At 41.3% G+C, this 24,803-nt stretch overlaps 1 protein-coding gene across 1 annotated transcript in view; it reads right to left on the reverse strand.

Annotated features, from left to right (window-relative positions):
• Positions 1–24,301, reverse strand: part of TICRR (TOPBP1 interacting checkpoint and replication regulator) — a 41,804-nt gene extending 17,503 nt beyond the window's left edge. Inside the window, exons 1-15 of the mRNA XM_055417806.2 lie at positions 23,548–24,301; positions 17,331–17,610; positions 15,490–15,728; positions 14,017–14,251; positions 12,959–13,088; positions 11,198–11,337; positions 10,020–10,238; positions 8,652–8,818; positions 7,947–8,044; positions 7,030–7,123; positions 6,856–6,935; positions 6,451–6,687; positions 5,858–5,951; positions 3,850–3,895; positions 672–818 (exon numbers count right to left, since the gene is read on the reverse strand). Of these exons, the coding sequence (XP_055273781.2) occupies positions 672–818; positions 3,850–3,895; positions 5,858–5,951; positions 6,451–6,687; positions 6,856–6,935; positions 7,030–7,123; positions 7,947–8,044; positions 8,652–8,818; positions 10,020–10,238; positions 11,198–11,337; positions 12,959–13,088; positions 14,017–14,251; positions 15,490–15,728; positions 17,331–17,610; positions 23,548–24,210 (2,869 nt within the window). The 5' untranslated portion in view covers positions 24,211–24,301. The remainder of the gene's footprint in view (positions 1–671; positions 819–3,849; positions 3,896–5,857; positions 5,952–6,450; positions 6,688–6,855; positions 6,936–7,029; positions 7,124–7,946; positions 8,045–8,651; positions 8,819–10,019; positions 10,239–11,197; positions 11,338–12,958; positions 13,089–14,016; positions 14,252–15,489; positions 15,729–17,330; positions 17,611–23,547) is intronic.
• Positions 24,302–24,803: the final 502 nt, after the last annotated feature.

Below are 24,803 nucleotides of genomic sequence, written 5' to 3' on the forward strand. Positions count from 1 at the left end.
ACTATTGCCAACAGAAAGAAATGAAATACTGAGACACACTACACCATGTATAAACCTTGAAAACATTATGCTAAAGTAAAAGAAGCCAGTTACAAAGACCATATGATTCCTCTTATAATACCCATAAGAAATCTATAAAAATATAAAGTAGACTGGTGGTTGCCTACAGCTGGAAGGATTGGGAGAAATGGAGAGTGACTAGTTAGTAATGGGTTCAGGGTTTCTTTCAGGAATGATGAAAATGTTCTGGAATGTGTCATGATGTGTACAACATTGTGAACATACTGAAAACTACTAAATGTTAACTTTATGATACATGAATTACCTCAATTACAACAAACAAGCAACAACAAAAATAAACACGCTGAAAGATTAGATCAGAAAACAGATTAGAAAGATTAGAAAACAGATAGTCACCGTCTTTCATTTCTGTTTAACTGGTTCTATAAAATAGGTATTTGTCTGTTGTCTTTCAGAAGGGAGGAATGAGAAAAATACCAGGATTAATTCTTCATGTAAGCTTGGAGGGAGAGAGATCCCAAGTGGAAAATTAACTGATGGCAACCACAGAAGAGAGGAAAACATGAGATTAATGAGCTCCTGCAACAAAGAGCCCAGAGACTGGTTTGAGGTCGAGAACCCCTTCTCTTGGTTATCCTACAATGAGGTACCTTTGGTCCTCTTAAAGTTGTCATGTTTATACTCCAGATCTTCCACAGCTGACACTGAATGGCTTCTGGGCAACCCCTTCTTTACAGATCTCTTTGAAGGAGAAATCATTTCCTGGTTGAAGAGATTTCTTCGAACTTTGGTTACTTCTGAAAGCATTAAAAAAAGAAAAATTCAAACATTATCGTTAGTAAATGCCACACATGAGAAAAGAAAGATATCCAAAACAGAGAATCTGCTTGAGGAAACTATTTTATAGACTGATTGCTATTATATATTTACATTTAGTAATAGGATTTCCTTAAATAGTACACTCACATGGCATATCAAAACTATTTATTCTTATAAATTTAATTTAAACCCAACCTTCTGGGAATACACGGAAGGCCCACATCGCTTAAATTAGAAAAGATTTCATTTTTCTTCTTTCGAGTATTTTACTAGTTTACTGGGTAACAGTAGTCCCACCCTATCCACGGTTTCACTTTCCAAGTTTTCACTTATCCACAGCCAATTATGGTCTGAAAATATCAAATGAAATATCCTAGAAATAAACAATGCATAAGGATCAAAGTTGTGTGCCTTTCTGAATAGCATGATAAAATCTCATGCCATTCTGCTCTGTCCCACTCAAACCATTCCATTAGTCACTTAGTAGCCATCTGGGTTATTAGATCAACTATCGTAATATATAGCAGTGCTGTGTTCAAGTAACCCCTATTTTACCCAAATACCTCTTGAGCCCCAAAGCACAAAGTAGTGATGCTGGCAACTGGGATATGCCGAAAAGAAGTTGCAAAGTGCTTTCTTTAAATGAAAAGTTTCTCTACTTAAGGAAAGAAAAAAAATTATATGCTGAAGTTGCTACGATTTATGATTAAGAATGAATCATTTGTGAAACGGTGAAGGAAAAATTCATGCTAGATTTGCTGTCACATCTCAAACTGCAAAAATTATGCATGAAAGTGTTTCATTAGGATCGAAGAGGCATTAAACCTGTATAAGATATTTTGAGAGCAAGAGACCAAATGCATGTTAACTTTTGTTATGACTGTTCTATTTTATAAGGTATTAATTCCTACCGTGCCTAATTTAGAAGTTAAATTTTATCCTCGGCATGTATGTATGTGCATGCTAAGTTGCTTCAGTTGTGTCCAATTCTTTCTGAGCCCATGGACTGTAGCCCACTAGGCTCCTCTGTCTATGGGATTCTCCAGGCAAGAATACTAGAGTAGATTGCATGCCCTCCTCCAGGGTATCTTCCTGACCCAGGGATCAAACCCACATCTCTTATGTCTCCTACATTGGCAGGCAAGTTCTTTACCACTAGCGCCACCTGGGAAGCTCCATGTATGTATACGACTGAAGTTTCAGGTGTCCACTGTGGATACTCCCCTGTGGTTAAGGGGGAACTCGGGGGGGTGGTGTGTGTGTGTGTGTGTGTGTTAGTCGCTCAGTTGTGTCTGACTCTTTGAGACCACATGGACTGTAGCCCACCAGGCTTCACTGTCTGGAATTCTCCAGGCATGATGCTGGAGTGGGTAGTCATTCCCTTCTCCAGGGGATCTTCCCGACCCAGGGATCGAACCTGGGTCTCCTGCATTGCAGGCAGATTCTTTACTGTCTGAGCCATCAGGGTGGACAAGGGGGAACTACTATATTTGAAATCCTCTTCCTGACTCCAGAGCATAAGAGTTGCAACCACCTAAACTCAAAGTTAGTAAAAAAAAAAAAAAAAAAAAAGCTTAAGAGTCAAGAAATACTTAACAAGGCGAGCGGGATAGCATCTTAAACTTAAGCAAGATGGCCTAGTGGATTATACTCAAAAACTCACTCAGGGTAAAAAAAATTCTAAGACCAGGTCTCCCTGGTGGCTCAGTGGTAAAAAATCCACCTGCCAATGTAGGAGACACAGGTTTGATACCTGATCTGCGAAGATCCCACATGAGGCAGAGCAAATAAAACATTGTGCCACAACTATTGAGTCTGTGCTCTAGAGCCTGTGAGCCGCAACTACTGAAGCCCAAGTGCCCTCTAGAGCCCGTGCTCCACAAGAGAAGCCACTGCAATGAGAAGCCTGCACACCACAGCTAGACAGCAGATGCTGCTTGCCACAACTAGAGGAAGCCCGTGCATAGCAACGAAGATGCAGCACAGCCAAAAATAAAAATGAATAAAATTATCCTAAAAAAAATTTCTAAGAGCAAGTCATTTACACAAAAACCAAATAAACTGGGATTCACAAACTGGGAGAAGCCTCTTTGTTTACCCATCAACAACATAAACATTAAGAATATCAATAATATACAAAGTTTCCAAAAAGTGTTTCTCTGTCTCCATTATGAAAGCCTCTGTAACCTGCCTTAGGCTGTTCTATGAAACTAATCTATGATCTGACACTCAAATTTGATCTATTACTTTCTGTTTTTCCCTAGTTTTGGAAAAGTTTAATATCGATAGAAAATTTCAAAAAGTAATACAATAAATAGAATCGTCACTAAAATTTATCAACTGTGGACATTCACTTTCTCCCTTGTCCTCTCTCTCTACGTTTATACAGTTGCCCATCCCAAAACGGTGTGGGGTGACCTGCAGACATCACAACTCTGCAGCTTCCTGTACTTCAGCAGGTATCTCCAAAGAACAGGGGCACACTATCTAACCCATCTGCTCTCATCACTCAGTAACATCCTTTACAGCTTTTCTGCCCTAAATTTAAGATCCAAGCAGGGATCATGTGGGGCATGAATGTCACACCTAAACTCCTTTTATCTAAACCAGTTCTGCTGCCTCTTTTCTTTTTGGGCTTTCATGTGAATGGTATTTAAAAATATATGTATATTTCAGCCAGTTATTTTACAAAATGCGGTATTTTGAGCCCATGTGAACATCTTACTCTCCTAGCACACAGTATATAGACGTTTCACCAACTGATAATTATACCAAACTAGGTATTATATATACTGCAACATGCAGTTGCAACATGCAACTGCAAAGCTATATACTCATATACACTATAAAACTACATACACCACATGCAACTACAAAATTAAATACTATATATATTCCAAAACTATATACTACATATACTACAAAACTATATATACTGTATGCAGCTGCTTAAATATATGTAACCGAAATAAACTTGTCATTGGCCATAACAAGGAAACAGAAGCATACCTTGTACTGTGTCTTTCACTGGGAGTGGAGGCTGCTGAAAGGTAGCCTGAAAGATGAGAAAATCCAATAAGAAAACTTCAACGGGTACTCATTTAAAAGAATAGGAATTCCACAAAAGAAACCCCTTTGATCCTTGCAATTTCACTTGTAGGAATCTGTAACAGAAACCGTTGTAAAATGGACAAAAACAGGGTCTGGGAATATACACAACAAACTGCGATCAGTGACTACTTCCGAAGAGTGGATGGTGAAGAAGTACTAACATTTAACTTTATATAATTTCTATTTTTAAAAAAATTGCATTAATTTTATATTTTGGCCGCACAGCAGATGGGATCTTACCCATCTGACCAGGGGTTGAACTTGCAACCCCTGTGGTGGAAGTTTGGGGTCTGAACAACTGGACCACCAGGGAAGTCCCTAATTTCAATTTTTAAACAATGTTTCTGTATACCTTTTATAACTAAAATATAAGGAAAACCCCAATAGAGGATGGCTATACTCTGAGGAACGTCTCCATATTAAACTGCTATTTGGGGACTTCTCTGGCAGTCCAGTGGTTAAGACAACTCCTCACCTCCACTGCAGGGGGGCTTGGGCTCCATCCCTGGTCAGGGAATTAACTAAGATCCCACATGCCATGTGGTGTTGCCAAAAAACAAAAAAAATATTATTGCTATTTATTTGCTATTACAGTAGAGAATTCAAGTGCCCAAGATCAAATGGCATCTAAATGAGAGAATTGTTTTAAAGATTTTCTTGCTTTTTTTCAAGTATGCCACTGTAATCACTGAAGAAGCAAAGTCATAGAAGAGAAAAATTTAACAAATGATACTCTTTAACCAAAATCAAATCCTGATCACAAAACCTGGTCTTAAAGAAATACACTTTCTAGCCCAATCTGAAACAAAAGTTTTCAGAAAGGAGACCTATCATATAGAATCTACTGACAGAGGTGTTCTGACACTTTGGAATTCACACTCTCCAAACAAAATCTAAAATTTGAATCTTATTTACTTATATGTATTCAGGTATACTAAGAAAGTGAACAGGCTTCCTTGGTGGTAAAAAACCTGCCTGCCAAATGCAGGAGATGCAGGTTTAATCCCTGGGTCAGGAAGATCCCTTGGAGGAAAAAATGGCAACCCACTCCAGTATTCTTGCCTGGGAAAATCCCATGGACAGAGAAGCATGGAGGGCTGTAGTCCATGGCATCGCAATAGAGTCAGACATGAATTTTTAGCGCCTAAACAACAACAAAGTGAACACCATTAACTCTTCAAAAGAAACCCCACCTCCTATTCTAAAGCACAGCTATAAATCTCAAGAAACAAACCACTATTGTAATGACTAATGCTTGAAAGCTAGTTCTCCTAGAATTCTAACTCTTCTCATAATTCATGCAGTTCAAAAATTTCAATGCATTCTTTGTCTCTCTCCTCTTAGACATTAATTCTATTTAGTAAATAGACTCCAGCTGGATTTCTTTTTTTTTTTTTGGTAACCAACAAGTCCTAAATCTACTGACATAGAAAAATAATTACACCTGGCTTCATGTGTTTTGTTTTTTTAACTTGTTATTGAAGTAACACATATTCACTGAAAAGTATTTTCTGGTACCTAAAAGTCCTAATATGATTGCACATTACTTTTTCAACGGTCTCTTTGCTTATGTTAGTTATTATTTCATGAGTTTTCTTAACTACGTTAAAGATTTTTCGTTAACTTATCCCTAACTTTTACTAGCGATTTTTTCTCCCTTTAATATTACCTCTGTCACACTTTTGGGAAAAGTGATTAATCTTTAACAAATTTATATGTATTTACTCCTTCGACCACGGTTGTGGACCACACATTCATAAAAATACCTAATTTTAGTTCTGTATCCACTAACATTCATTTCTTAAAAGTGAAGATACTGCCGTTCATTCTTATTTATTGCATCAATTCATGACCAAAGGAACAACTCTGGCATAGCACCACTTTCTATCTCCTGGAAATGACTTACATTTTTGGTAGCTCTCTTGGCAACTTTGGGAATTTCAATTTGTCGCAGATTTTGTGAAACCTCCGTGATGCTTTTATGTCTGATTCCATTTTTCCTTTTAAAAATAGAAAGAAACAGTCAATATACACTTAATACAGGTGACAACTAGTTAGATTAGAATGGAACTAGAGTTTAAAATAATACATTTAAATAAAAGTCAATTATCTTAAGGTTAGCCTGAACTTACAGCCAAACAAGTCAACCCCAGAATTTCTAAAATAACAACTACAAATTTAAGTAGTTAAGAACAGTGAATAGCATCACAAAAATAAAAAGCTAAAACCCTAAGCTTATCTCATGGAAGGCTCCTAGTTCTTGAAGACTTCATATGGACAGTAAAGAGAAGACTATGGCTATACAATACATATTATACTGTATGTTCCCAAGATAATATAAAGCGCGTCAGATGCTCCTTGTTAAGACCCCTTAATAATTGGCTTCTGTGATTAACTCAATAAATTATAGACAAAGACAACTGGACTGTGGGCTTAAACGTGCCCTATGCCAGGACGGTAACAGTGCAAGAAAATTCCTTTAAACCCTTGCACTCCTACCTTCTCTTCTTGGCTGATCTGGTACGAAGCTCCTCCAGTTGGTCAGATTCAGTGCCGCCAGATACTGACCTATGAGCGTTTGATGTAAGAGGCACAGAAAGGGGTGATTTGCTCTCCTGGGTCATGGAGTCATCACTGAAAAAATCTGCAGGAAGGACACCAGCCAGCTTCTGAGGAATCACAAATCCTAGGCTGTCATAAAGACTTCCCAGTATCTTTGGGATTGAGTCAATATACCTGTGGAAGAGGTTGGTTAAATGTGCAACTGTCAGTCACCATTCCACCGTCTCTAATCCCTCCCTCACCTAGGATGAGAAATAGTCCCTACAATCCCACAGCTCTGAGACAATACCCATACAGTACTTGGTAAAGTAATGTAAAATTTAAATTAGTCATCAAACTTACAATTCCAAAATTTCTTCCAGAAACTTTGCTAGGTATGCTGAATCTTCAGTTAAACACACCATGCGCAGCAAATCTGTCACCTGAAGATTTTAGAAAATTACCACATGGCCTCTGCAGGGAAGCAGAAGCAATCTGTACACAGCATGGCCCAGTGGCACTAAGAAGTATACTTGCCTCTTCCACTACTTGCTCCAGATCCTCTGCACGTTCATGCACTGAAGGGCACTGCAGACACAGCTCCAAACGAAGAAACACCTGAAGTTGGCACCTTGAGAGAAAAAAAACACTCAGTCATATCTACTTCGAGTGTCACCTAACTAAAATGAAAATATTTTCTTTATGTAGAGAGCTGTTTATAGAAGAAACAACAACAACAACAAAAAAAGAAGAGCCATGGCTTTCTGAATAGCGCAGGGTTATTAGGTGAGTAGGTGATGCAGACTGCACACGGTGGTGCTGGAGGTTTAGCCGCTCAGTCGTGTCCGACTCTGCGACCCAATGGATCGTAGCCCTCCAGGCTCCTCTGTCCAAGAGATTCTCCAGCAAGAACACTGGAGTGGGTTGCCATTTCCTTCTCCAAGACTGCACATGAGGACATTATAAAGAATCAGCCACAAAAGCCTCTTCAAGCAATAGGCAATCTATTTTAAACTGATATTTTTTCAGCCATAGAAAAAAAAGAAATAATGTTATTTGCAGCAACATTAATGGACTGAGAGATTATCACACTAAGTGAAGTCAGGAAGAGAAAAACAAATATCCCATGATCACTCATACATATAGAAACCGAAATATGTCACAAAATGAACTTACCTATGAAAAAGACTCACAAATATAGAAAACTTACGGTTACCAAAGGAGAAAGGAGGTGGGGAAGGGATAATTTGAGAGTTTGGGATTAGCAGATACAAACTATTATTTATAAAATAGACAAAAAATTATGTCCCGATGTGCAGCACAGGGAACAATATTCAATATCCTATAATAAAAAAGAATTTTTTAAAAATTTAAAAAATATTAAAATCAATACAAGCAAATCTTCAGAGCTCTGTTTTTGGAGTAACTGTTTAAAAGAAAAGGTAGTTAATTACTCTCTGATTTTGCCTTCTTTATCCAGTTTTCCTACGTTCTGTCGAAGACTTTTGCTAGTTTTCAAGAAGTTGTTTCTTACTTGATACAGGCAGTTCATCTAAAAATATAAATTACATAGGAGAGTATTAATATTAATGTTTATCATTATTTCTAATTTTCACACAATTTTCTAATGCCCTAAGAACGGAAGTATATCTTCTTTCTTTCATTTGAGTGAAAAATAGTATACTATTCTTTTATATATTTTAAAAGAACATTTAAAAAAAATGTTGAAAGCATTTGAGAGCAAGTGGGCGTGGATACAGCAAGTCTGCAGGTTTGAACTTCCATAAAAGGAAGATTTCATTAAGTAGTGACTGAGAAGTCTAAGCAAAATACATCAACATTTTAAAGAAATGTTCCAGGTGACTCTAAAGTGCAGACAGGGTTAAGAGCTACTGGTTTAATTCATGCAGCTAACATGCAGCTCGGATGAGGACAAAGCTTCCATTTGAAAAGAAATACATGTAATTATTCCTAATTGGCCCCTTCCCTTGATTTTCGCCTTCCCAGTGGACCATGTCCACCCTCCAAGACCTAGAACTGACTGGACTCACCCTTCTCCCTCATCATTTCTGAAATGCACGTTGCATAAGAGACATTTTACAAAACACATGAGCCAGACCCAACAACAAGGAACCAACATAGTTAGGACAAACGACAACCTCCAGACTGGCTTCTTCTAATTCCTTGGTTCCCTGGGACTTTAGGAACGCTTTAATGTTTGAGATGGTGTTTCGAGCACATGAGTACAGCATGGTGTCTCCTGCGGCCACAGTCTTTTGGTAATTTTCATGTATGTGAGATAGTAGCTCTTCCTCAGTTTTAAAATCTGTGGGGGGAAAAAAGTCAAACTGATCACCAGATCCAACAGAAGACACTGTATTTTATTTAAGCCAGTGGTTGTCAACCAGAAGGTTCTGCTGCTCAGGGAACATCTGGTTCTGCCTGGGTTGCGGTGACTGGTGGGGAGAGTAAGGATACCACTGGCAACTCATCTCCACTGGGTGGAGGCTAGGGATGCTGCTAAACATCTTATGGTTCAGAGGATTATCTGGTCCAAAATGTCAAAAATGCAGAGGCTGAAGTAGTGCAGAGATAGTGATTAATTTTAAGGGTTTGCACATCAAGTGCACATGTTATAAATTCAAGGGTAACCAGTATAACAGAGAAGAAATAAACTATACTACCTCCAAACCCACTGAAGATTATCCTTGTCCTGCTGAATTGTTGGGGCACTGTTGTGCTAGTCTATTTATGGAAAAAAGATCTAGTTCAGAAATTATGCTAATACCACATTGCCTTGCATTACAGTTAATTTGCTTTCCCATCTGCATTCCAGTACACCATACTAGCTCTCCAAGGATGCTCTATCCCACTCAAACTGACCATCATCTGTGATACAGTATTTCACAGGGGAAAAAATCGTTTAAAGAAGCAGAAAACTTTCATCCCAGAATTTTCAAAAGAACTCAAAGGTGAAATCATGCAGTTATTGCCCAAAGTTCTTCTGTTCAACTTTGAAAGACCCCAATAATCCAACCCTAGATTATTCACAAAACTTTTCCCTTTATCTTTATCCACAAATATATGAAACTTGCCTTCTAATATCTGCTTATTCTTCAAAGTCTAATGGGCTCCACTGGCTTTTTAAAAGCTTTCGCAACTTGTTCTTCCCTACAATGACCTTCCCTTTCTCAACTCCTAGTAAGTCTTTACTTCTAAAATGAGCAAGTATTTTCAGTTGCAGACTCTTGGTTCTTATATTCATTTTACCACTTCATTGTGTAGAGATATATGTCTATGTATACACACACACACATATATGTATTCATTATTATTCTTTGTAACTAGATCATAAACCTAAGGAGAGGAAGTTACTTACTCTATTCCCCATAACACACTTGTGGACATGTAGCAGATATCTAATAAATGTTCAATAAGTGAAGGATATGATTACAGCTTAAAAATATGAGTGTATAGAAGAGTAAACATGAATTTAGGTATCAAAATCCAATGAAATTAAGGAATACCTTTAGGTTTAGAACTTCTCAATGTTCTTCCTCTGTTTTCCAATCTATCTGCTGTTCTCCCATTGGCTGTCTTTTGGATCCCTTTCTCCCCAGCTGTGTCTGGACTGCCATCCGGATGTAATTTCTGAGCCTTCACATTCAGTCTTGCAACATTCAGCATCTTTAAGGAACGGCACATGGTGTTCATCTTCTTCCTTACTGGAGTGCGAGGGACACCTCCTACCAAAACATCATAGAAAGAAAAGTAAAATAACTTTTACTTCCGTGGGATCAAGAACGACTTTAATTCAGATTAAATATTCTGCAAAAGAATACTGAGATGAAGTGTATCCCTTCAGAATGATCTGAATTGGGTAATTCTTGCTACAACATTGGGTGGAAAGCGCTCTTTTAACTGAAGTTTAGCAGCTAAATATCTCAACATAATTGGATGATTTTTACCTCTAATGCCAGACAACAGACAAAATGCCAAATAGACTCATTTTGGTGTTACCCAATAGTCACAGACTTGCAATGAAACTCTTTTGAAAGGCAATCCAGCAGTCTACACCCAGAGCTTCCTTTTCCTCACTTTTTGATACAGTAACTTGTTCATGGAAATTTATGCCAAGGAAATCACTCAGAGGATAAATCACATGTATGATATACACTATAGTATTTACAATGATAAAACCTGAAAACAATCTACATGTTCAGCAACATAAGGAATTTGCCAATATTTTAAGCAATGAGATAGAACAGTAACTAAAAAAAAACAAAGGAAAAGATGAGCAAGTATCTATCAGCAGCACACAAAGTTGCATTTAAATTTCTGTTTCAACTAAAACCAAAAATGCTTTAGTCATTAAGAAGGTACAATTGTGGGTGACTTTTAAAATCACTGTTGTATTAATGTAATTATTTTCAGATGTGAAATAGAAGAACTTGACCTTTATTCAGTTACCATTTCAACTTCATTTTAGGGAATATCAATCTTTTAAAACATACAGTGTTGGGACCTGCCTGGTGGTCCAGTGGCTAAGACTTTGCACTCCCAATGCAGGGGGCCCGGGTTCCATCCCTGGTCAGGGAACTAGATCCCACATGCCACAACTAAGACCCGGCTCGGACAAATAAATAATATTTACAACATACAGTGTCCAAAAAGACTGTAAGAAACAGCCTATCTACATGCTTACGTTTCTTTCTGCTGTCTTCCTGATTGGATACACTATATTCTTCACGAGACTTTCTCTGGTAGAGCTCAGAGAGGCCGCGTGTCAAGTCACTCTCAGTTTTGGAAGGCTCTTCCTTAGAAGATGAGGCAGCCTGTAGTAACCTGTGAGTAAGTTAAGATGTCAAGCATAAAGGCAACATTCTCCTTTTAAAAGCTACTCAAAAGAGGTCCCCACAAGGGAAAATGTCCCTCTTATCATTTATGATTTGAGTAAATTCGGGGACAGAATTTAATGTATTAGGGCATCCAGTATTGACTTTATATATATACACACACACAATTTATTTATTTATTTTTGGCTGTGCTGGGTCTTCATTGTTGCGTGGGTTCCTTTCTACTTGTGGTATGTAGGCTTCTCTTACTGTGAAGCACAGGCTCTAGGCGCTTGGGCTTTCAGTGGTTGTGGCACACAGACTCAGTGGTTGCAGCTACTGGGCTCTAGAGCACAGGCTCAGTAGTTTTGGGCACATGGGCTTAGCTGCTCCACAGTATATGGGATCTTCCCCGATCAGGGATCAAACCCATGTTTCCTGCATTGGCAGGTGGATTCTTTACCACTGAGCCACCTGGGAAGCCCAATATTGACCTTCTTTAATAAGATTCTTCATATCCTAGGGTTCATGTCTAATTATGGCAACTATTTCACTTACTTCAGGGCTTCCATAGTCTTTACCCAGTGTCCATACATTAAAGTACACGATGATGTAATACCCTGTAGTGAGTATCAGAGAAACTTTTGAATAAGTCTTTCACACTCTAGTAAACTAATTTGGGATTGATGAGCAGGGAAGGAAGTAGAGCAGGGGAGATTAGCTATTAACTGCTTTACCACCAAGAGCTAAAGTACAGTCACTAAGGAAATAATGAAAATAGCACAGCTTCCAAAATGTATAATTTCTATTTCATTATCTTCCATTATCTAATATCATCTGATTTAAAAGTAGGAGAAAGTTATGGTGACATTAGTTGAATTAGTTCATACAAGCAGCAGCTCTGAAAAAGTCTAATTCTCCCTATGTGTGTTGGTATTTCCTTAATAGTGAGAAAGGTTTGCTTTTTTTCTCCCTGTTAATTTACCAGAGCTTCAGATTATTTTTTAAATGAAGATCAATCATGACAGACACAGAGAAAGCCTAACTCCATTTCTTCCCATTCCTTTCTCCCAGAGGTACCCAAGTCTATGACTAGGTTTTTATTTATTTTCATTATTGCTTTTCTAATTTTTGGTGTGCTCTCAACTTCGTGTCTCATCTAACTAGTTTTTACTCTTCTTCAGAAGATGCTTTAAGTCTATAAATTTTCCTTTACGTATAAATTTAGCTGCATCACACCAGTTTGCTGTTTTTCTTTTTTATTGAGATTTAATACTAAATATCTTCTGACATCTATGAGAGTATTTTATTTTTGTAATTAACCTTCTCTAAATTTTTAATTCTGGTAAAATACATGACATAAACTTATCATCTTCATCACTTTTAATCACCACCTAGATCAGTGGTATTAAGGATATTCCTAATGTGCCACCATCAACTCCATCCAGCTGCAGAATTCACCTTGTAAAACTGAAACTCTGTACCCGGTAAACAACATTCTCCATCTGTAACTAGTTTTTAAAATTACTGGACTATACTCAGGCAATGTGGCTTGTTATAAACAAACTCACATGCAGACAACTGAGAGCTGATTTCGAGTATCAAAACCCAGAGAAATAAATAAGTTTTACCAGAATGACTCCATCAAACTTGAACTGGCTCCACTGAGGTTAGAGCAAGGAAACCACTTCTCCACAACAGCCGAAGTCCAGGGAGCACTGCGGCCAAGCTCCTGCTGGGCCCATTCTGGGATAGGCAAGGCTAAAGAAATGAGCAGAGATAGAACCGAAGAAGCATTAGAAGAAAGCAGAGACTCCCAAGCGCTTGCTCCTCCTCTCAGCTGACTGCGTTCTTCCCAAGGAATTCCAAAGCAGCAGCATTAATGACGTTCCTTCAACTGCACGACCAATCCCAACAGGCCTTTGTTGTCTATGAACAATGTGCAAACACAGGCTTCCTCACTGTTCCTCAAACACACTGGACACACAAGCCTCAGCACTGACTTCTGCCACTATTACCTCCTTCAACACCTTTGCTCAGATATCACTTTTTCAACAAGTGTTTAAAACTGTAACTCTCCCATCCCTTAAGACTCCCCATTCCTTTTTCTCTGCTTTATTACTACAGCACTTAACTCTTCCAAACACACTACATAATTTCCTTATTGAGTTTACTGCCTTGTCTCCCCTGACTAGGTAAGCTTCATGAGAACAGAGACCTTTATTTTGTTCTCTGATGTTCTCCTAGCACCTGGAACAGGGCCTGACATACAGCAGGCACTCAAAAAATATCTACTGAGTAAATATGAATGGAAGAAATATCAAATTGATTCTATTTGTATCTATTTGGCATAAATAAGGTTTGTACCCTATTAGTAACAATGCAATAAAGTAGAAGGTAGACAGAACCCTAAGATTTACATGCACTTTATTAAACATATTAAAAACTAGGTTTCCCCTTATACTTTCAATCTCAAACAGATTTCACAGAGTGGTTGGCCTCCTCAGAAGTGCTTCAGGATTTCTATAAATAATGATTTAAAACTGCCAGAAATACTGTAGCTGACTTTTACCTGTTCTATAACGGATACTAAGCCCTACTAAGAGCATATTGAAAAAAAGGTTATGATGCTAGAAACGCTGGTGAACCACTGACCTGGTGTAGGGTAGTTACTGGTTCAGAAGCTTACCTGAGGTAGCAGGAACTTCAAGAGAACTGTCAATCTGTTTCAGTACACCATCCACAACCTCAGAAAAAAGGGAAGCTGAATCCTGGGGGCTCTCTGCCACAACCGCCTGGAGAAGATGTCTCTGAGATTCAGTCTCCCTGGTGCGGAACAAGGTGAGAATTGTAGCACTGACAGAGAAGGGAGAAATAACTCCAGTGATGGGGGGCCAGCCTTCGCCAGGGTCCACACTGGCAACCTACATGAGAAGTTCTAATTAGTTGAGAATACTGTTGACATGTGTCTAAAGAAGCATGTGGTTTATAAAAGGATGATTGCGTCATCCAATGATTAACATAAAGGAGAAAACTGAAAGGGGCCTGGGGGATACTGGTGCCAGAGCTGAACTTACTGATCCTATAATCCCAATTCCTCAATTTACAGACAAAAACCTAAATTACCAGGAGTATTTACTAAGCACTTACTATGTACTTACTGCAACTCAGAATCCTCATAACCACTGAAGTAAAAATGATTATTGGGACTTCCCTAGTGGTCTAGTGGTTAAGGCTCCAAGCGTCTACTGCAGGCGGCCTGGGTTCCATCCCCGGGCAGGGAATTAAGATCCCACATGCTGCACAGTGTAGTCAAAAAAAAAAACAAAACTAATCCCCATTTTATAGAGGAGGAATTGAGGTTGAAGAATAAGCAACCTGCTTAAGGTCACCCAGTTAATAAGAGGCAGAAGCCAAGCATGTTTGAATTCAAAATTCATGCTCTTAACCTGGAATCAGTTCTATCACTTGAGGGATGTATTCATATCATATGGCGGACAGCCTCGCGGAGACCTAATCCAGGTCACCTGACTGACCCCAGTGCTCTGTCAGAGCACTCAACTCTTAGAACAACACCTGTCCAAACAACTACCCAGTTTTCCTCTGGAATGTTTCACAGTGGAATCCAGAAGATAGAAACCTTCTGAGCTTACAAAGGCAAAAGATGAAGTAAAGTAAGGAATTTGCTAGAGTTAAAAAATTCCATTACCTTTCTATCAAATCTGGGTATACATGAATTCCGCTTCAGAGGACATTAATAAGTTTGTATAACTACTGGACACTATTATATCTAATTTTACAATGTAGAGTTTTTTAAAAAATGAATTTATTATGTAAAAGTAATAAATACATAATACAAAGTATTAAAAATAATGAGAAACCACCTATCATTTCACTTCCCTAATGTAATTATTCCATCTGGCCCACCACCTTTTCTCTATGGGAATATAATTTAGTTTAATTGGATTCAAGGTTACATGCAGTTCCATATGCTGTTTCTTTAATAATAAGCACTGTCATGACTCTATATTACTTGCAAAAGCAGCATCTGTTTCATCGAGACTATATTACGTAGGGGGCTCCCTGGCATTTTATAAATGCACTTATTTCACTTTACCCATGCTTTCAGACCAGAATAACTTACCACCTGGAAGACACCTACCAGATGTCGCCCTTCAGCGGTCAGCCTGTTTACCAGCTGCTGAAATAACACCCTCTGAGTCGATCTGTCTCCGTCGGGACTTTGCAGCATCCAGCTGTCGGTGCCCAACGTTCCACTTGTTGGGAGGGACCACTGGGTCACTGTGCCTTTTAGAAGAATTCTGACTGGTTTCTGAAAACGTCTCTGATGCATGGCCAAGGGCTCCAGTGTGACTGTCCATGTTTCCTGAAGCTCTCTGCCTGTGAGGAATAAAGGATATTGAAATTCTAATAAAAGAAGTAGTTCCTGAAAAGAGATTCAAGGTTAAGAAGAAAAAAATTACACTGCCAGCTGAGGTACCAGCATTATCACTTAGTTCACACTTCAGCCCCCACTCTACCATCAACAGGCTATCATAGCAAATTCTATAAGGAAAAACTATGTGACAGGAATTATAAGGGTGTGATTGATGTCAGAACTCAATAATTATGACTTAGAAATAAGTATTCAAGCAATACACACACACAAAATCTGCTGCTTTTTAAATCCATAAAATATAGCACATCCTATCTTATGAGGTTAAATTCTAAAGACCATGTAAGACAAACCGGCTTAAATAATACTCTTGAAATTCCCTTAAATTGCCCATCATGTAAAATACAGTTTATGTATATCTCTATATAATATTGCTTGCATATTTAATGATTCAGAAATTAAGATTCACTATATAGCCGAAGAATCGATGCTTTTGAACTGTGGTGTTGGAGAAGACTCTTGAGAGTCCCTTATACTGCAAGGAGATCCAACCAGTCCATTCTAAAGGAGATCAATCCTGGATGTTCATTGGAGGGACTGATGCTAAAGCTGAAACTGCAATACTTTGGCCACCTCATGCGACGAGTTGACTCACTGGAAAAGACTCTGATGCTGGGAAAGGTTGGGGGCGGGAGGAGAAGGGGATGACGGAGAATGAGATGGCTGGATGGCATCACCGACTCTGTGGACATGAGTTTGAGTGTACTCCGGGAGTTGGTGATGGACAGGGAGGCCTGGCGTGCTGTGATTCATGGGGTCGCGGAGAGTCGGACACGACTGAGTGACTGAACTGAACTGATATAGCAAATCATATGATAAAGCAAATTTATGCAGATTCCTGTATGCTGGCTCTTTATGGTAATAAACACCATTTTCTACTTCAGTTGACTAATTTGTTATGTCTTCTTAGTCAATCATTGATTTTCTAGGGTCTTCAATTTATCAGTCTCATCTATGAGACAGTGAAACCTTACCATCCATTCGCTTGTACACCTGACAACCCTGCAAAAAGTTGGAAAACTCTTTAAAAAATCACTCAGCGGTCTTTTTTGCATGGGCTTACAGTGTACCAGACTTCAGTCCTTTTCTGTGGTTATCTCTGATTTGGCTTAGACATCTTTTAATTACAAGTATTAACAGAGGGCCTGCTGCTGCTAAGTCGCATCAGTCATGCCCGACTCTGTGCGACCCCATAGACGGAAGCCCACCAGGCTCCCCCGTCCCTGGGATTCTCCAGGCAAGAACACTGGAGTGGGTTGCCATTTACTTCGCCAATGCATGAAAGTGAAAAGTGAAAGTCAAGTCACTCAGTCGTGTCCGACTCTGAGCGACCCCATGGACTGCAGCCCACCAGGCTCCTCCATCCATGGGATTTTCCAGGCAAGAGTACTGGAGTGGGTCGCCAGTGCCTTCTCTGAACGGAGGGCCTAAGCTGCTAGAAATTCTAAATTCTAAAGAATTCATGGGCCTGCCCTGAAGAAATGAATGACACCCAGACCAACCACTCCATCCCCACGGTATCCCTGCCCCATACAGTATTTGCTTACCTCTGACAGGGAAAAATAGTGTTCCTTCCACCCGTGGAAATGAGGCTTCATACTCAGGAGAATTATAGAGCAAACAGTTTAAAGTGGAATCAGTTGGCAGAGTTGAAATCCATGAAGAGAAGTGAGGTTCCCTTGACAGCTTTCTTTCACCACTGAGCAGTGTTTCCCCAGCTGTGGTAAAATCCTGGCTGAAACTTTCAAATGGCAAGACGGTGCCTCCTACACGGTAGAGCAGTTCACATACTGTCCAGTAGCCAAGGTGGTCTGGGGATTCCCACAGCTAAAATAAAAATTAGGTATTCATTGTGGTGTTGGAGAAGACTCTTGAGAGTCCCTTGGACAGCAAGGAGATCAAACCAATTTCCTAAAAGAAATCAGCCCTGAATATTCACCGGAAGGACTGATACTACAACTGAAACTCCAATACTTTGGTCATCTGATGGGAAGAGCCGACTCATTGGAAAAAAACCCTGATGTGGGAAAAACTGGAGGCAGGAGGAGAAGGGGGCAACAGAGGATGAGATGGTTGGATGGCATCACCGACTTAATGGATGTGAGTTTGAGCAAACTCTGGGAGATGGTGGAAGACAGGGAAGCTGGGCGTGCTGCAGTCCATGGGGTCGCAAAGAGTCAGACGTGACTGAGCGACTGAACACAAAAGGCATTCATAAAAGTAAGGGAAATCAGGAGAAAGTAGATACATACATTAAAGGATCAAATTATATAATTCATGTATCGGTTGAACAAAACATAAATAACGGCCAGCATCCCATTACCATGGCTTCCTTCATGGCTAAGATGGTAAAGAATCTGCCTACAATGCAGGAGACCCAAGTTTGCTCCCTGGGTCGGGACGATACCCTGGAGAAGGAAATGGCAACCCACTGCAGTAGTCTTGGCTGGAGAATGCCATGGACAGAGGAGCCTGGCGGGCTACAGTCCATGGGAGTCGCAAAGAGTTGGACACGACTGAGCAACTAACACACACACATCCTATTAGTACACAGCCCAGGAATAACTGCTGTATAACAGGCCTTTAAGAAAGCACCTATTCAGTGAAAACAGCAACTTCAGTTCTATCTTCTGTCAAGGAATAGAAGTGATGCAAATCACCAGGGACAAATCATAAAATGTTAGAAGGAATACAAAACCATTACACATTAAGAAAAGAGAACAGTCATGTCCTCCACCACACAACCACAGCCAAGTGTCACGAGACTGAGGCAGGAGCATCTCCCTTAGAGTTACCACCCACAGGTCTGCATGGAGAACAAACAGGTCTTCTCAGTTCTATCTTCAGTGTTTTCACTTAAATCTGGGACTCTTACTGTAGCCTACAGAGTCTGTACTTTGCCTCCAACCTTTCCTCCTTTGATTTAAGAAGTATTTTAAAAACTACATACTCGACCTTGCTACTTCTGTGAAAACACATACGGGCTTCCCATTGCCCTACAGTAATGGTGATAGAGCCCTTTAAACCCAGCTCTAAACAACCTTTGCAGACACTATCCTTCCCTCACTCGTCCCTATGTCCCAGGCACACTGAACCGTTTGCTGTTTCCTGAACATGCCATATTTTATAACGCTTCCATGTTTTCACTGGTTCTGTTTGCTGTGTCGTCCCCTTCCATTTTCACCAAGTGGATGCTCATTACACTTTATTATCTAGCTCAAACCCCGCTGTCCCTGTAAAAGCATTCCTTACTCCATCACACACAGCTGAATCTTCGTCCAACCTTCTTTAACAAACTTTTACTGAGCCACCATCATGTGCCCCTGAGACAGGGTGTGACCTGGGACCCTTTACTGGAGTGAGTGCACCTGGACAGACGGATTCAGAGAAACTATGAGAGACTGAAAGGGGCTGTGTGCAGCCAGGGCGACTGTGAACAATACGATACACAAAGGCCAGAGCAACTGCCATTTCTGAGGTGCTGAGAGCAAACGCAGGGTACTGAGCATGATCCCGCACACAGCACCACCTGGGGGGGCGCGGGGGGACAGTCCACCCAAGCTATACCTCCACCCAACCCACCCCCACCCATCTGCTCCCACGGCACCCCATGTAAGAAACCAGATCCCTGCCTGTCTCCTAAGGGCACCTGTTTCTTTTTCTTGCTCCCTCGAGCAGTACAAGTCCCAGCAAAACCTAAACTGAATTTCTCATCTGGCCTCTCACCAATCAATTTCTGTCGATTACAGAGTCCAAGGACCCAGGTCGATAACACCATGAATTAGCAAAACATAGTCTCCTTTTTTGATCTTAAGGCCAAGCGTAAGGTGAGTAAAACAGCAGTAACATGTAAAATTTAACTCAGAACCACAATATACCGTACAACATTCAGGCACTATGGGGTTTCCCAGGTGGCAAGAATCTGCTGCCTGCCAATGCAGGAGACGCAGGTTCAATCCCTGGGTCAGGAAGATCCCCTGAAGAAGGAAATGGCAACCCACTCCAGTACTCTTGCCTGGAGAATCCCATGGACAGAGGAGGCTGGCTACAGTTCACAGGTTGCAAAGAGTTAGAAACTTAGCACATACATTGTTACATGAAGAAGCACCTCCCCTAGAATACATTGATCATGCTGGTTTGCCTACTCCACAGATGAGTTAACAACTGTAAACCATAAATTGCTATGTGAATGTGAAAAATTAAAACCAGAAGGGCCTTCCAGTTCATCTCCATACTTTCCATTATATTAAAGTTCAAAGAGGGGCATAAGGGCGCCCAGGTTCACAGCAAGGCAACGACACTCCAGTCCAAGAACCCAGCTCTCTCCTGACAGTGCTCTTAACGCAGGGGTCGTGGCCCTGATGGACTTGGATGAATCGATTGAACAGTTTAGGATCAGTAAAGGAAAAAAACCATGAAAGAAAATAATCAGAGCACAACAGAACACATCACCTATAGTGAAGATAAGAAATGTACTGCAAATGTTTTGCTCTGGTTGTGCCTGTCACTTTGGAAAATGCTGCCATAGACTAATCAATTGTTATTTAATGTTAGCACCAAGGCAGCCACACCCATGCTCACTAGCTAAGGGGAAGAGTGGTAAGCTAGTTCAGGTATCATAGATTCTGATTAGGATTTTCTGCCAAAGGGAAACAAAAAATGTATTGAAATTGTCACAGCCAGAAGACCAGCCAGGAAAAAAAAATTTTTTCTTAGCAAATGAAAACTTTCTTAGTAAGTAAAACTATAAAAACGAGCTGAGCAGGACATTAGCTTTGGTTAAAAATATATGTACATTGGCCTTCCCTAGTGGTACAGTGGCTAAGATTCTACACTTCAGTGCAGGGAGCCTAGGCTTGATCTTTGGTCAGGGAACTAGATCCCACAGGCCACAGCTAAGAGTGCGTGCCAAAACTAAGACCACGTGCAGTCAAATAAACAGAGAACTACTGAAAACATACACATATATGTACATGACCAAAAAATCCACGCCCAGTATGTACACAGAATATGGCAATGTTTTTATTTTTATGCATATTATGGACTAAGTAACAGACAAGTCCTAGTGGCAGTTTCAGACTTAGGAATTTATAAATGTGCACAAGACTATAAGCTCCAAGACAGCAGGGACTACACCTGTCTGGTTCACTAATGGTGCACCCAGTATTCGGCTATCAGCATACGGTGGTGGTCTGGTTTAGTCGCTGAGTTGTATCCGACTCTTCTGACCCTGTGGACTGTAGCCCGCCAGGCTCCTGTGTCCAGCATGGTATGTGCTGAGTAAATCAGAAGCATAAGGTTGAAAATGTGAGAAGGGTCTCTCATGCTCCCTTCTAACTGATGTCTTTGCAAGAGTTCTGTGTGCTTGGATTCCCTTCTCCCTGAGTCTGTTTCTCCCAGTTCTACTTCCCAGACCGGAAACTCCACAAGGCAGGCCCTGGAATTCTTTCTACTCTCATTGTGAGAGCTCCCCAAGGACAGAACGCAAGTCTCCCTTTCGCCTCTGCAGTATGGCGAAGCAGAGGCTTCTGAATACAAAAAATTAGATCTACACGAGAAAAAAAAAATTCCAGAAAAGCTTAAGATTGTTTGATGGGCTTTTTCTCACAGGAAACAACATAACAAATGTTAAGAAGGCTCAGAGAAGATCCACCTCTGCAGGTGATGGGATGTGAAACCTGGAAAAATCTTTAAATAGATACTGTCAACCTACTTATTTTAATATCATTCTGAAAAAAGAAAAAGAATCAAGCCCTTTCCGCTAAGACTTCTTTCTAGCCAACATCTGATATAATACAATTCCAGAATAAAGATTCTCTGACGTGATTTAGTATCAATTATCCCAAATCGAGCACTAATGTGTTGTGTACTGTGTCCAACATTTAATTTGCTGTCTTCACAAACACTTTTAGGATTCCATCTTCTTCATCAATGTTTACCATCCCCTTAAACACTTTTGCCTTTTCCTTTTCTTTGACAAGCCACTGCTGCCTTATTTGGCATTCGCTACATCTTTCTTGGGCTTTGTATGTAAAAGTAATTCGGAAATTTTAACCCACTCCAGTGTTCTTGCCTGGAGAATCCCAGAGATGGTGGAGCCTGGAGGGCTACCGTCTATGGGGTCGCACAGAGTCGGACACGACTGAAGTGACTTAGCAGCAGCAGCAGCATATCATTATTTGTGTTAAGTATCTCCTCATTTCCCATTTGAAGCCTTGCACTTCTACCTCAGTGACATGTTTCCAATAGACGCAATCACATCTTTCATCTGCTTAAGCCACTTTCCCAATCAGAACAAAATCTGAATTTATTACCTTGGCCCTACAGATAGGCCTCTGCTACCTTCTAACTCCCTCTACTCTGGTGCTTGCCCCTTGCCTACCAGGTTTCGGCATTCCTTGTTTCTAAAACAAAAGAGGCTCGTTTTCCACTCAGATTTTTACACTGGAATGTTCTCTTTGCCAGGAATGTTTTTGCCCAACATCACATTCCTCCTCCTTCACCATTCCAGTCTCTGTTCAAAAAGGTCTTCCCTGACTAACCTATGTACCACTGCCTCCAGCTTCTACCTCCTCTGCCCCACCCTCAGCCTCTTACTCAGCTTTACTCTCTTGAGAGCATATTTTGAAATCCTATCATTTACTTGCTCTTCTGTTAACCTTCCCTGTGTAATATTTCTTCCCCCAGAAGGTAAACTCCACTTGGCTGACCACCACCTGCCCAGCAGCTAAAACAATGTAGTGGGTACACAAGGTAGTGACTCCTCAAATTATTAATTGACAACGTGAAGTGATTGGAAGAAAATGATGGACATATAAATATATACTTATCACAGCACTTAACTACCGCAGGGGATCCACTGCCTCACCAAAAATTCAAATTAGCCATTTAGGACTTTAAGTAGGTAAGAATTTGTTCATTTGGCCAACAGATATTTCCTGAACACCTCTAACACAGGAGACAGAGATATGTATGCCTGCCTCTGAGGTTATTTTTAAACTTGATGGAAGGCACGTGACTGCACACCTGGAACATAATGGAGAAAGGGTAAGTGCCACAAAAGTGTTTGGAAATTCAGAAGTTGAGATTGAGTAAGCTGCCATGTGGCAAAGGCCCTAAAGAATGAAAAACTGAAACTGTTAGTCGCTCAGTCGTGTCCAACTTTTTGACACCCCATACACAGTAGCCCGTCTGTGGGGTCACACAGAGTCGGACACGACTGAAGTGACTTAGCAGCAGTAGCAGCACACAGTAGCCCACCAGGCTCCTCTGTCCATCGGATTCTCCAGGCAAGAATACTGAAGTGGGTTACTATTTCTTTCTCCAGGGGATCTTCCTGACCCAGGGATGGAACCTGGGTCTTCCGCATTGCAGGGAGGTTCTTTACCATTTGAGCCACCAGGGATCTAAACTGGCACAAAAGAGCAGTGGCATTTCAAGTGACTAAGAACAAGCTGTGAAGATCTGTTGGGCCAACTAGATTATGTTTCAGACAGGCTGGAACATGAGTCATGCGTAGAAAAAAATGAAGTCTGGAAAGACAGACAGGACCCAAACAGTGAAGGTCCTCAAATGAGTTGACTCAGAAGGTATTCAGGGCCTACCTATCCCGTTGTGATGACTGTAGGGATGTGTTGTGACTCCAGGACTCTCCTTCGGAGGGGACACCTGTTGGTCATGTTAGTCTCCTTCTGGGTCCAGGGGCTGCTAGGCAGACGCTGCCAAGTTCTGGTTCATTAGAACCAGTTCACCGTTTAACCTTACCTTCGGCCAGTCGGTGGTATCCACCCAGTACAGGGTGATTTTTCGGGTTCTCATGACTTCCTGGACTCTCCTGGGCAGCAGCTTCTCCATCACCTGCTTAGGAGTAGGCGGCAGGCGCTGGGCCTGGGCCTCGGAACCGGACACGAACTGCAGCAGCTCCCTCTGCGAATGCGGACAAGGGGCCAGGAGGAAGACGGCGTTCACAAAGCTCCTGAGTGCAGACTCGGCCTCCCTGGCCTCGCCCTCCACATCCAGCAGTCTCCTCCCGCTATTACGCAGAATCGGCTTGGTGGGCGAAGTGATCTCGGGCCGGTCCCACTGATAGTCTAGCAGCGTCTCCATGAGCGCGCTGAGAGTGTGGCTGGCCCTGGGCGCCGGGCCGGGCAGGTGGGCGCCCTGGGCGACATCCCCGATCCGGGCCTCCAGCTCCTCCTCAAAGTCCTCCCAGGAGCGGACCCCCAGCTCTCGGAAGTCAGAGACGCGGGAAGGCCGGCTCCGCGCCCCCTGAGAGTCAAAGAACCTGAAGGCCCAGCGGACCCTGGCCAGGCCGAACCGGCAACTGAGGTAAGTGAGAAGGCGCAGGGCAGCTCGCCGGACCAGGCTCTCACCAGCGACGCCTCCCGCGGTGTCCAGCAGCAGCATTACGTTGTGGCAGCAGGCCATGTCTCCCGCCCCACTGCCTCAGGTTCGAGACAGGACCTGTGCCGCTCTCTCCTAGGCCCTTCCTTCAGGGAACCAGCGCCATCCTCCCCTTCTCCCAGGGACTCTGGTCGAAAAGCTCCCGCGCTCTCCAAGGGCCGCTGGCATTGGTGGAGCTAACTCCCAAACTCAGCTCCAATTGGTCGCTTGCCTTACGTAAGTTACGTGAGTAACTTTCATCCTTAGCGTTGATTGGAAGAGCGAAGGAGAAGACCTCGGCTTGATTGGTGGAGGGCGGGACTGTGAATGGGACGCTTTGTTCCGGGAAAAACTTAACGTTCATTGGCCTGAGCCTCCGTTTTAAAATTTAAAGAGGTGGTGCCTGCTGCCAGTGTCTTTAGGTTTCCCTTTTCCGGAGGACTGTGCTTGTACGGGAAGTATTTACTAAGACCTTGAAAATAGTCTATCAGATCTAGTCCCTTAAATCTATTTCTCACTTCCACTGTATAATCATAAGGGATTTGATTTAGGTCATATCTGAATGGTCTAGTGGTTTTCCCTACTTTCTTCAATTTAAGTCTGAATTTGGCAATAAGGAGTTAATGGTCTGAGCCACA

The sequence above is a fragment of the Moschus berezovskii genome, chromosome 21 (assembly GCF_049115385.1).
Source record: "Moschus berezovskii isolate FMDL1 chromosome 21, NW_MosBer_1.0, whole genome shotgun sequence".
In the NCBI taxonomy this organism is placed as follows: Eukaryota; Metazoa; Chordata; class Mammalia; order Artiodactyla; family Moschidae; genus Moschus; species Moschus berezovskii.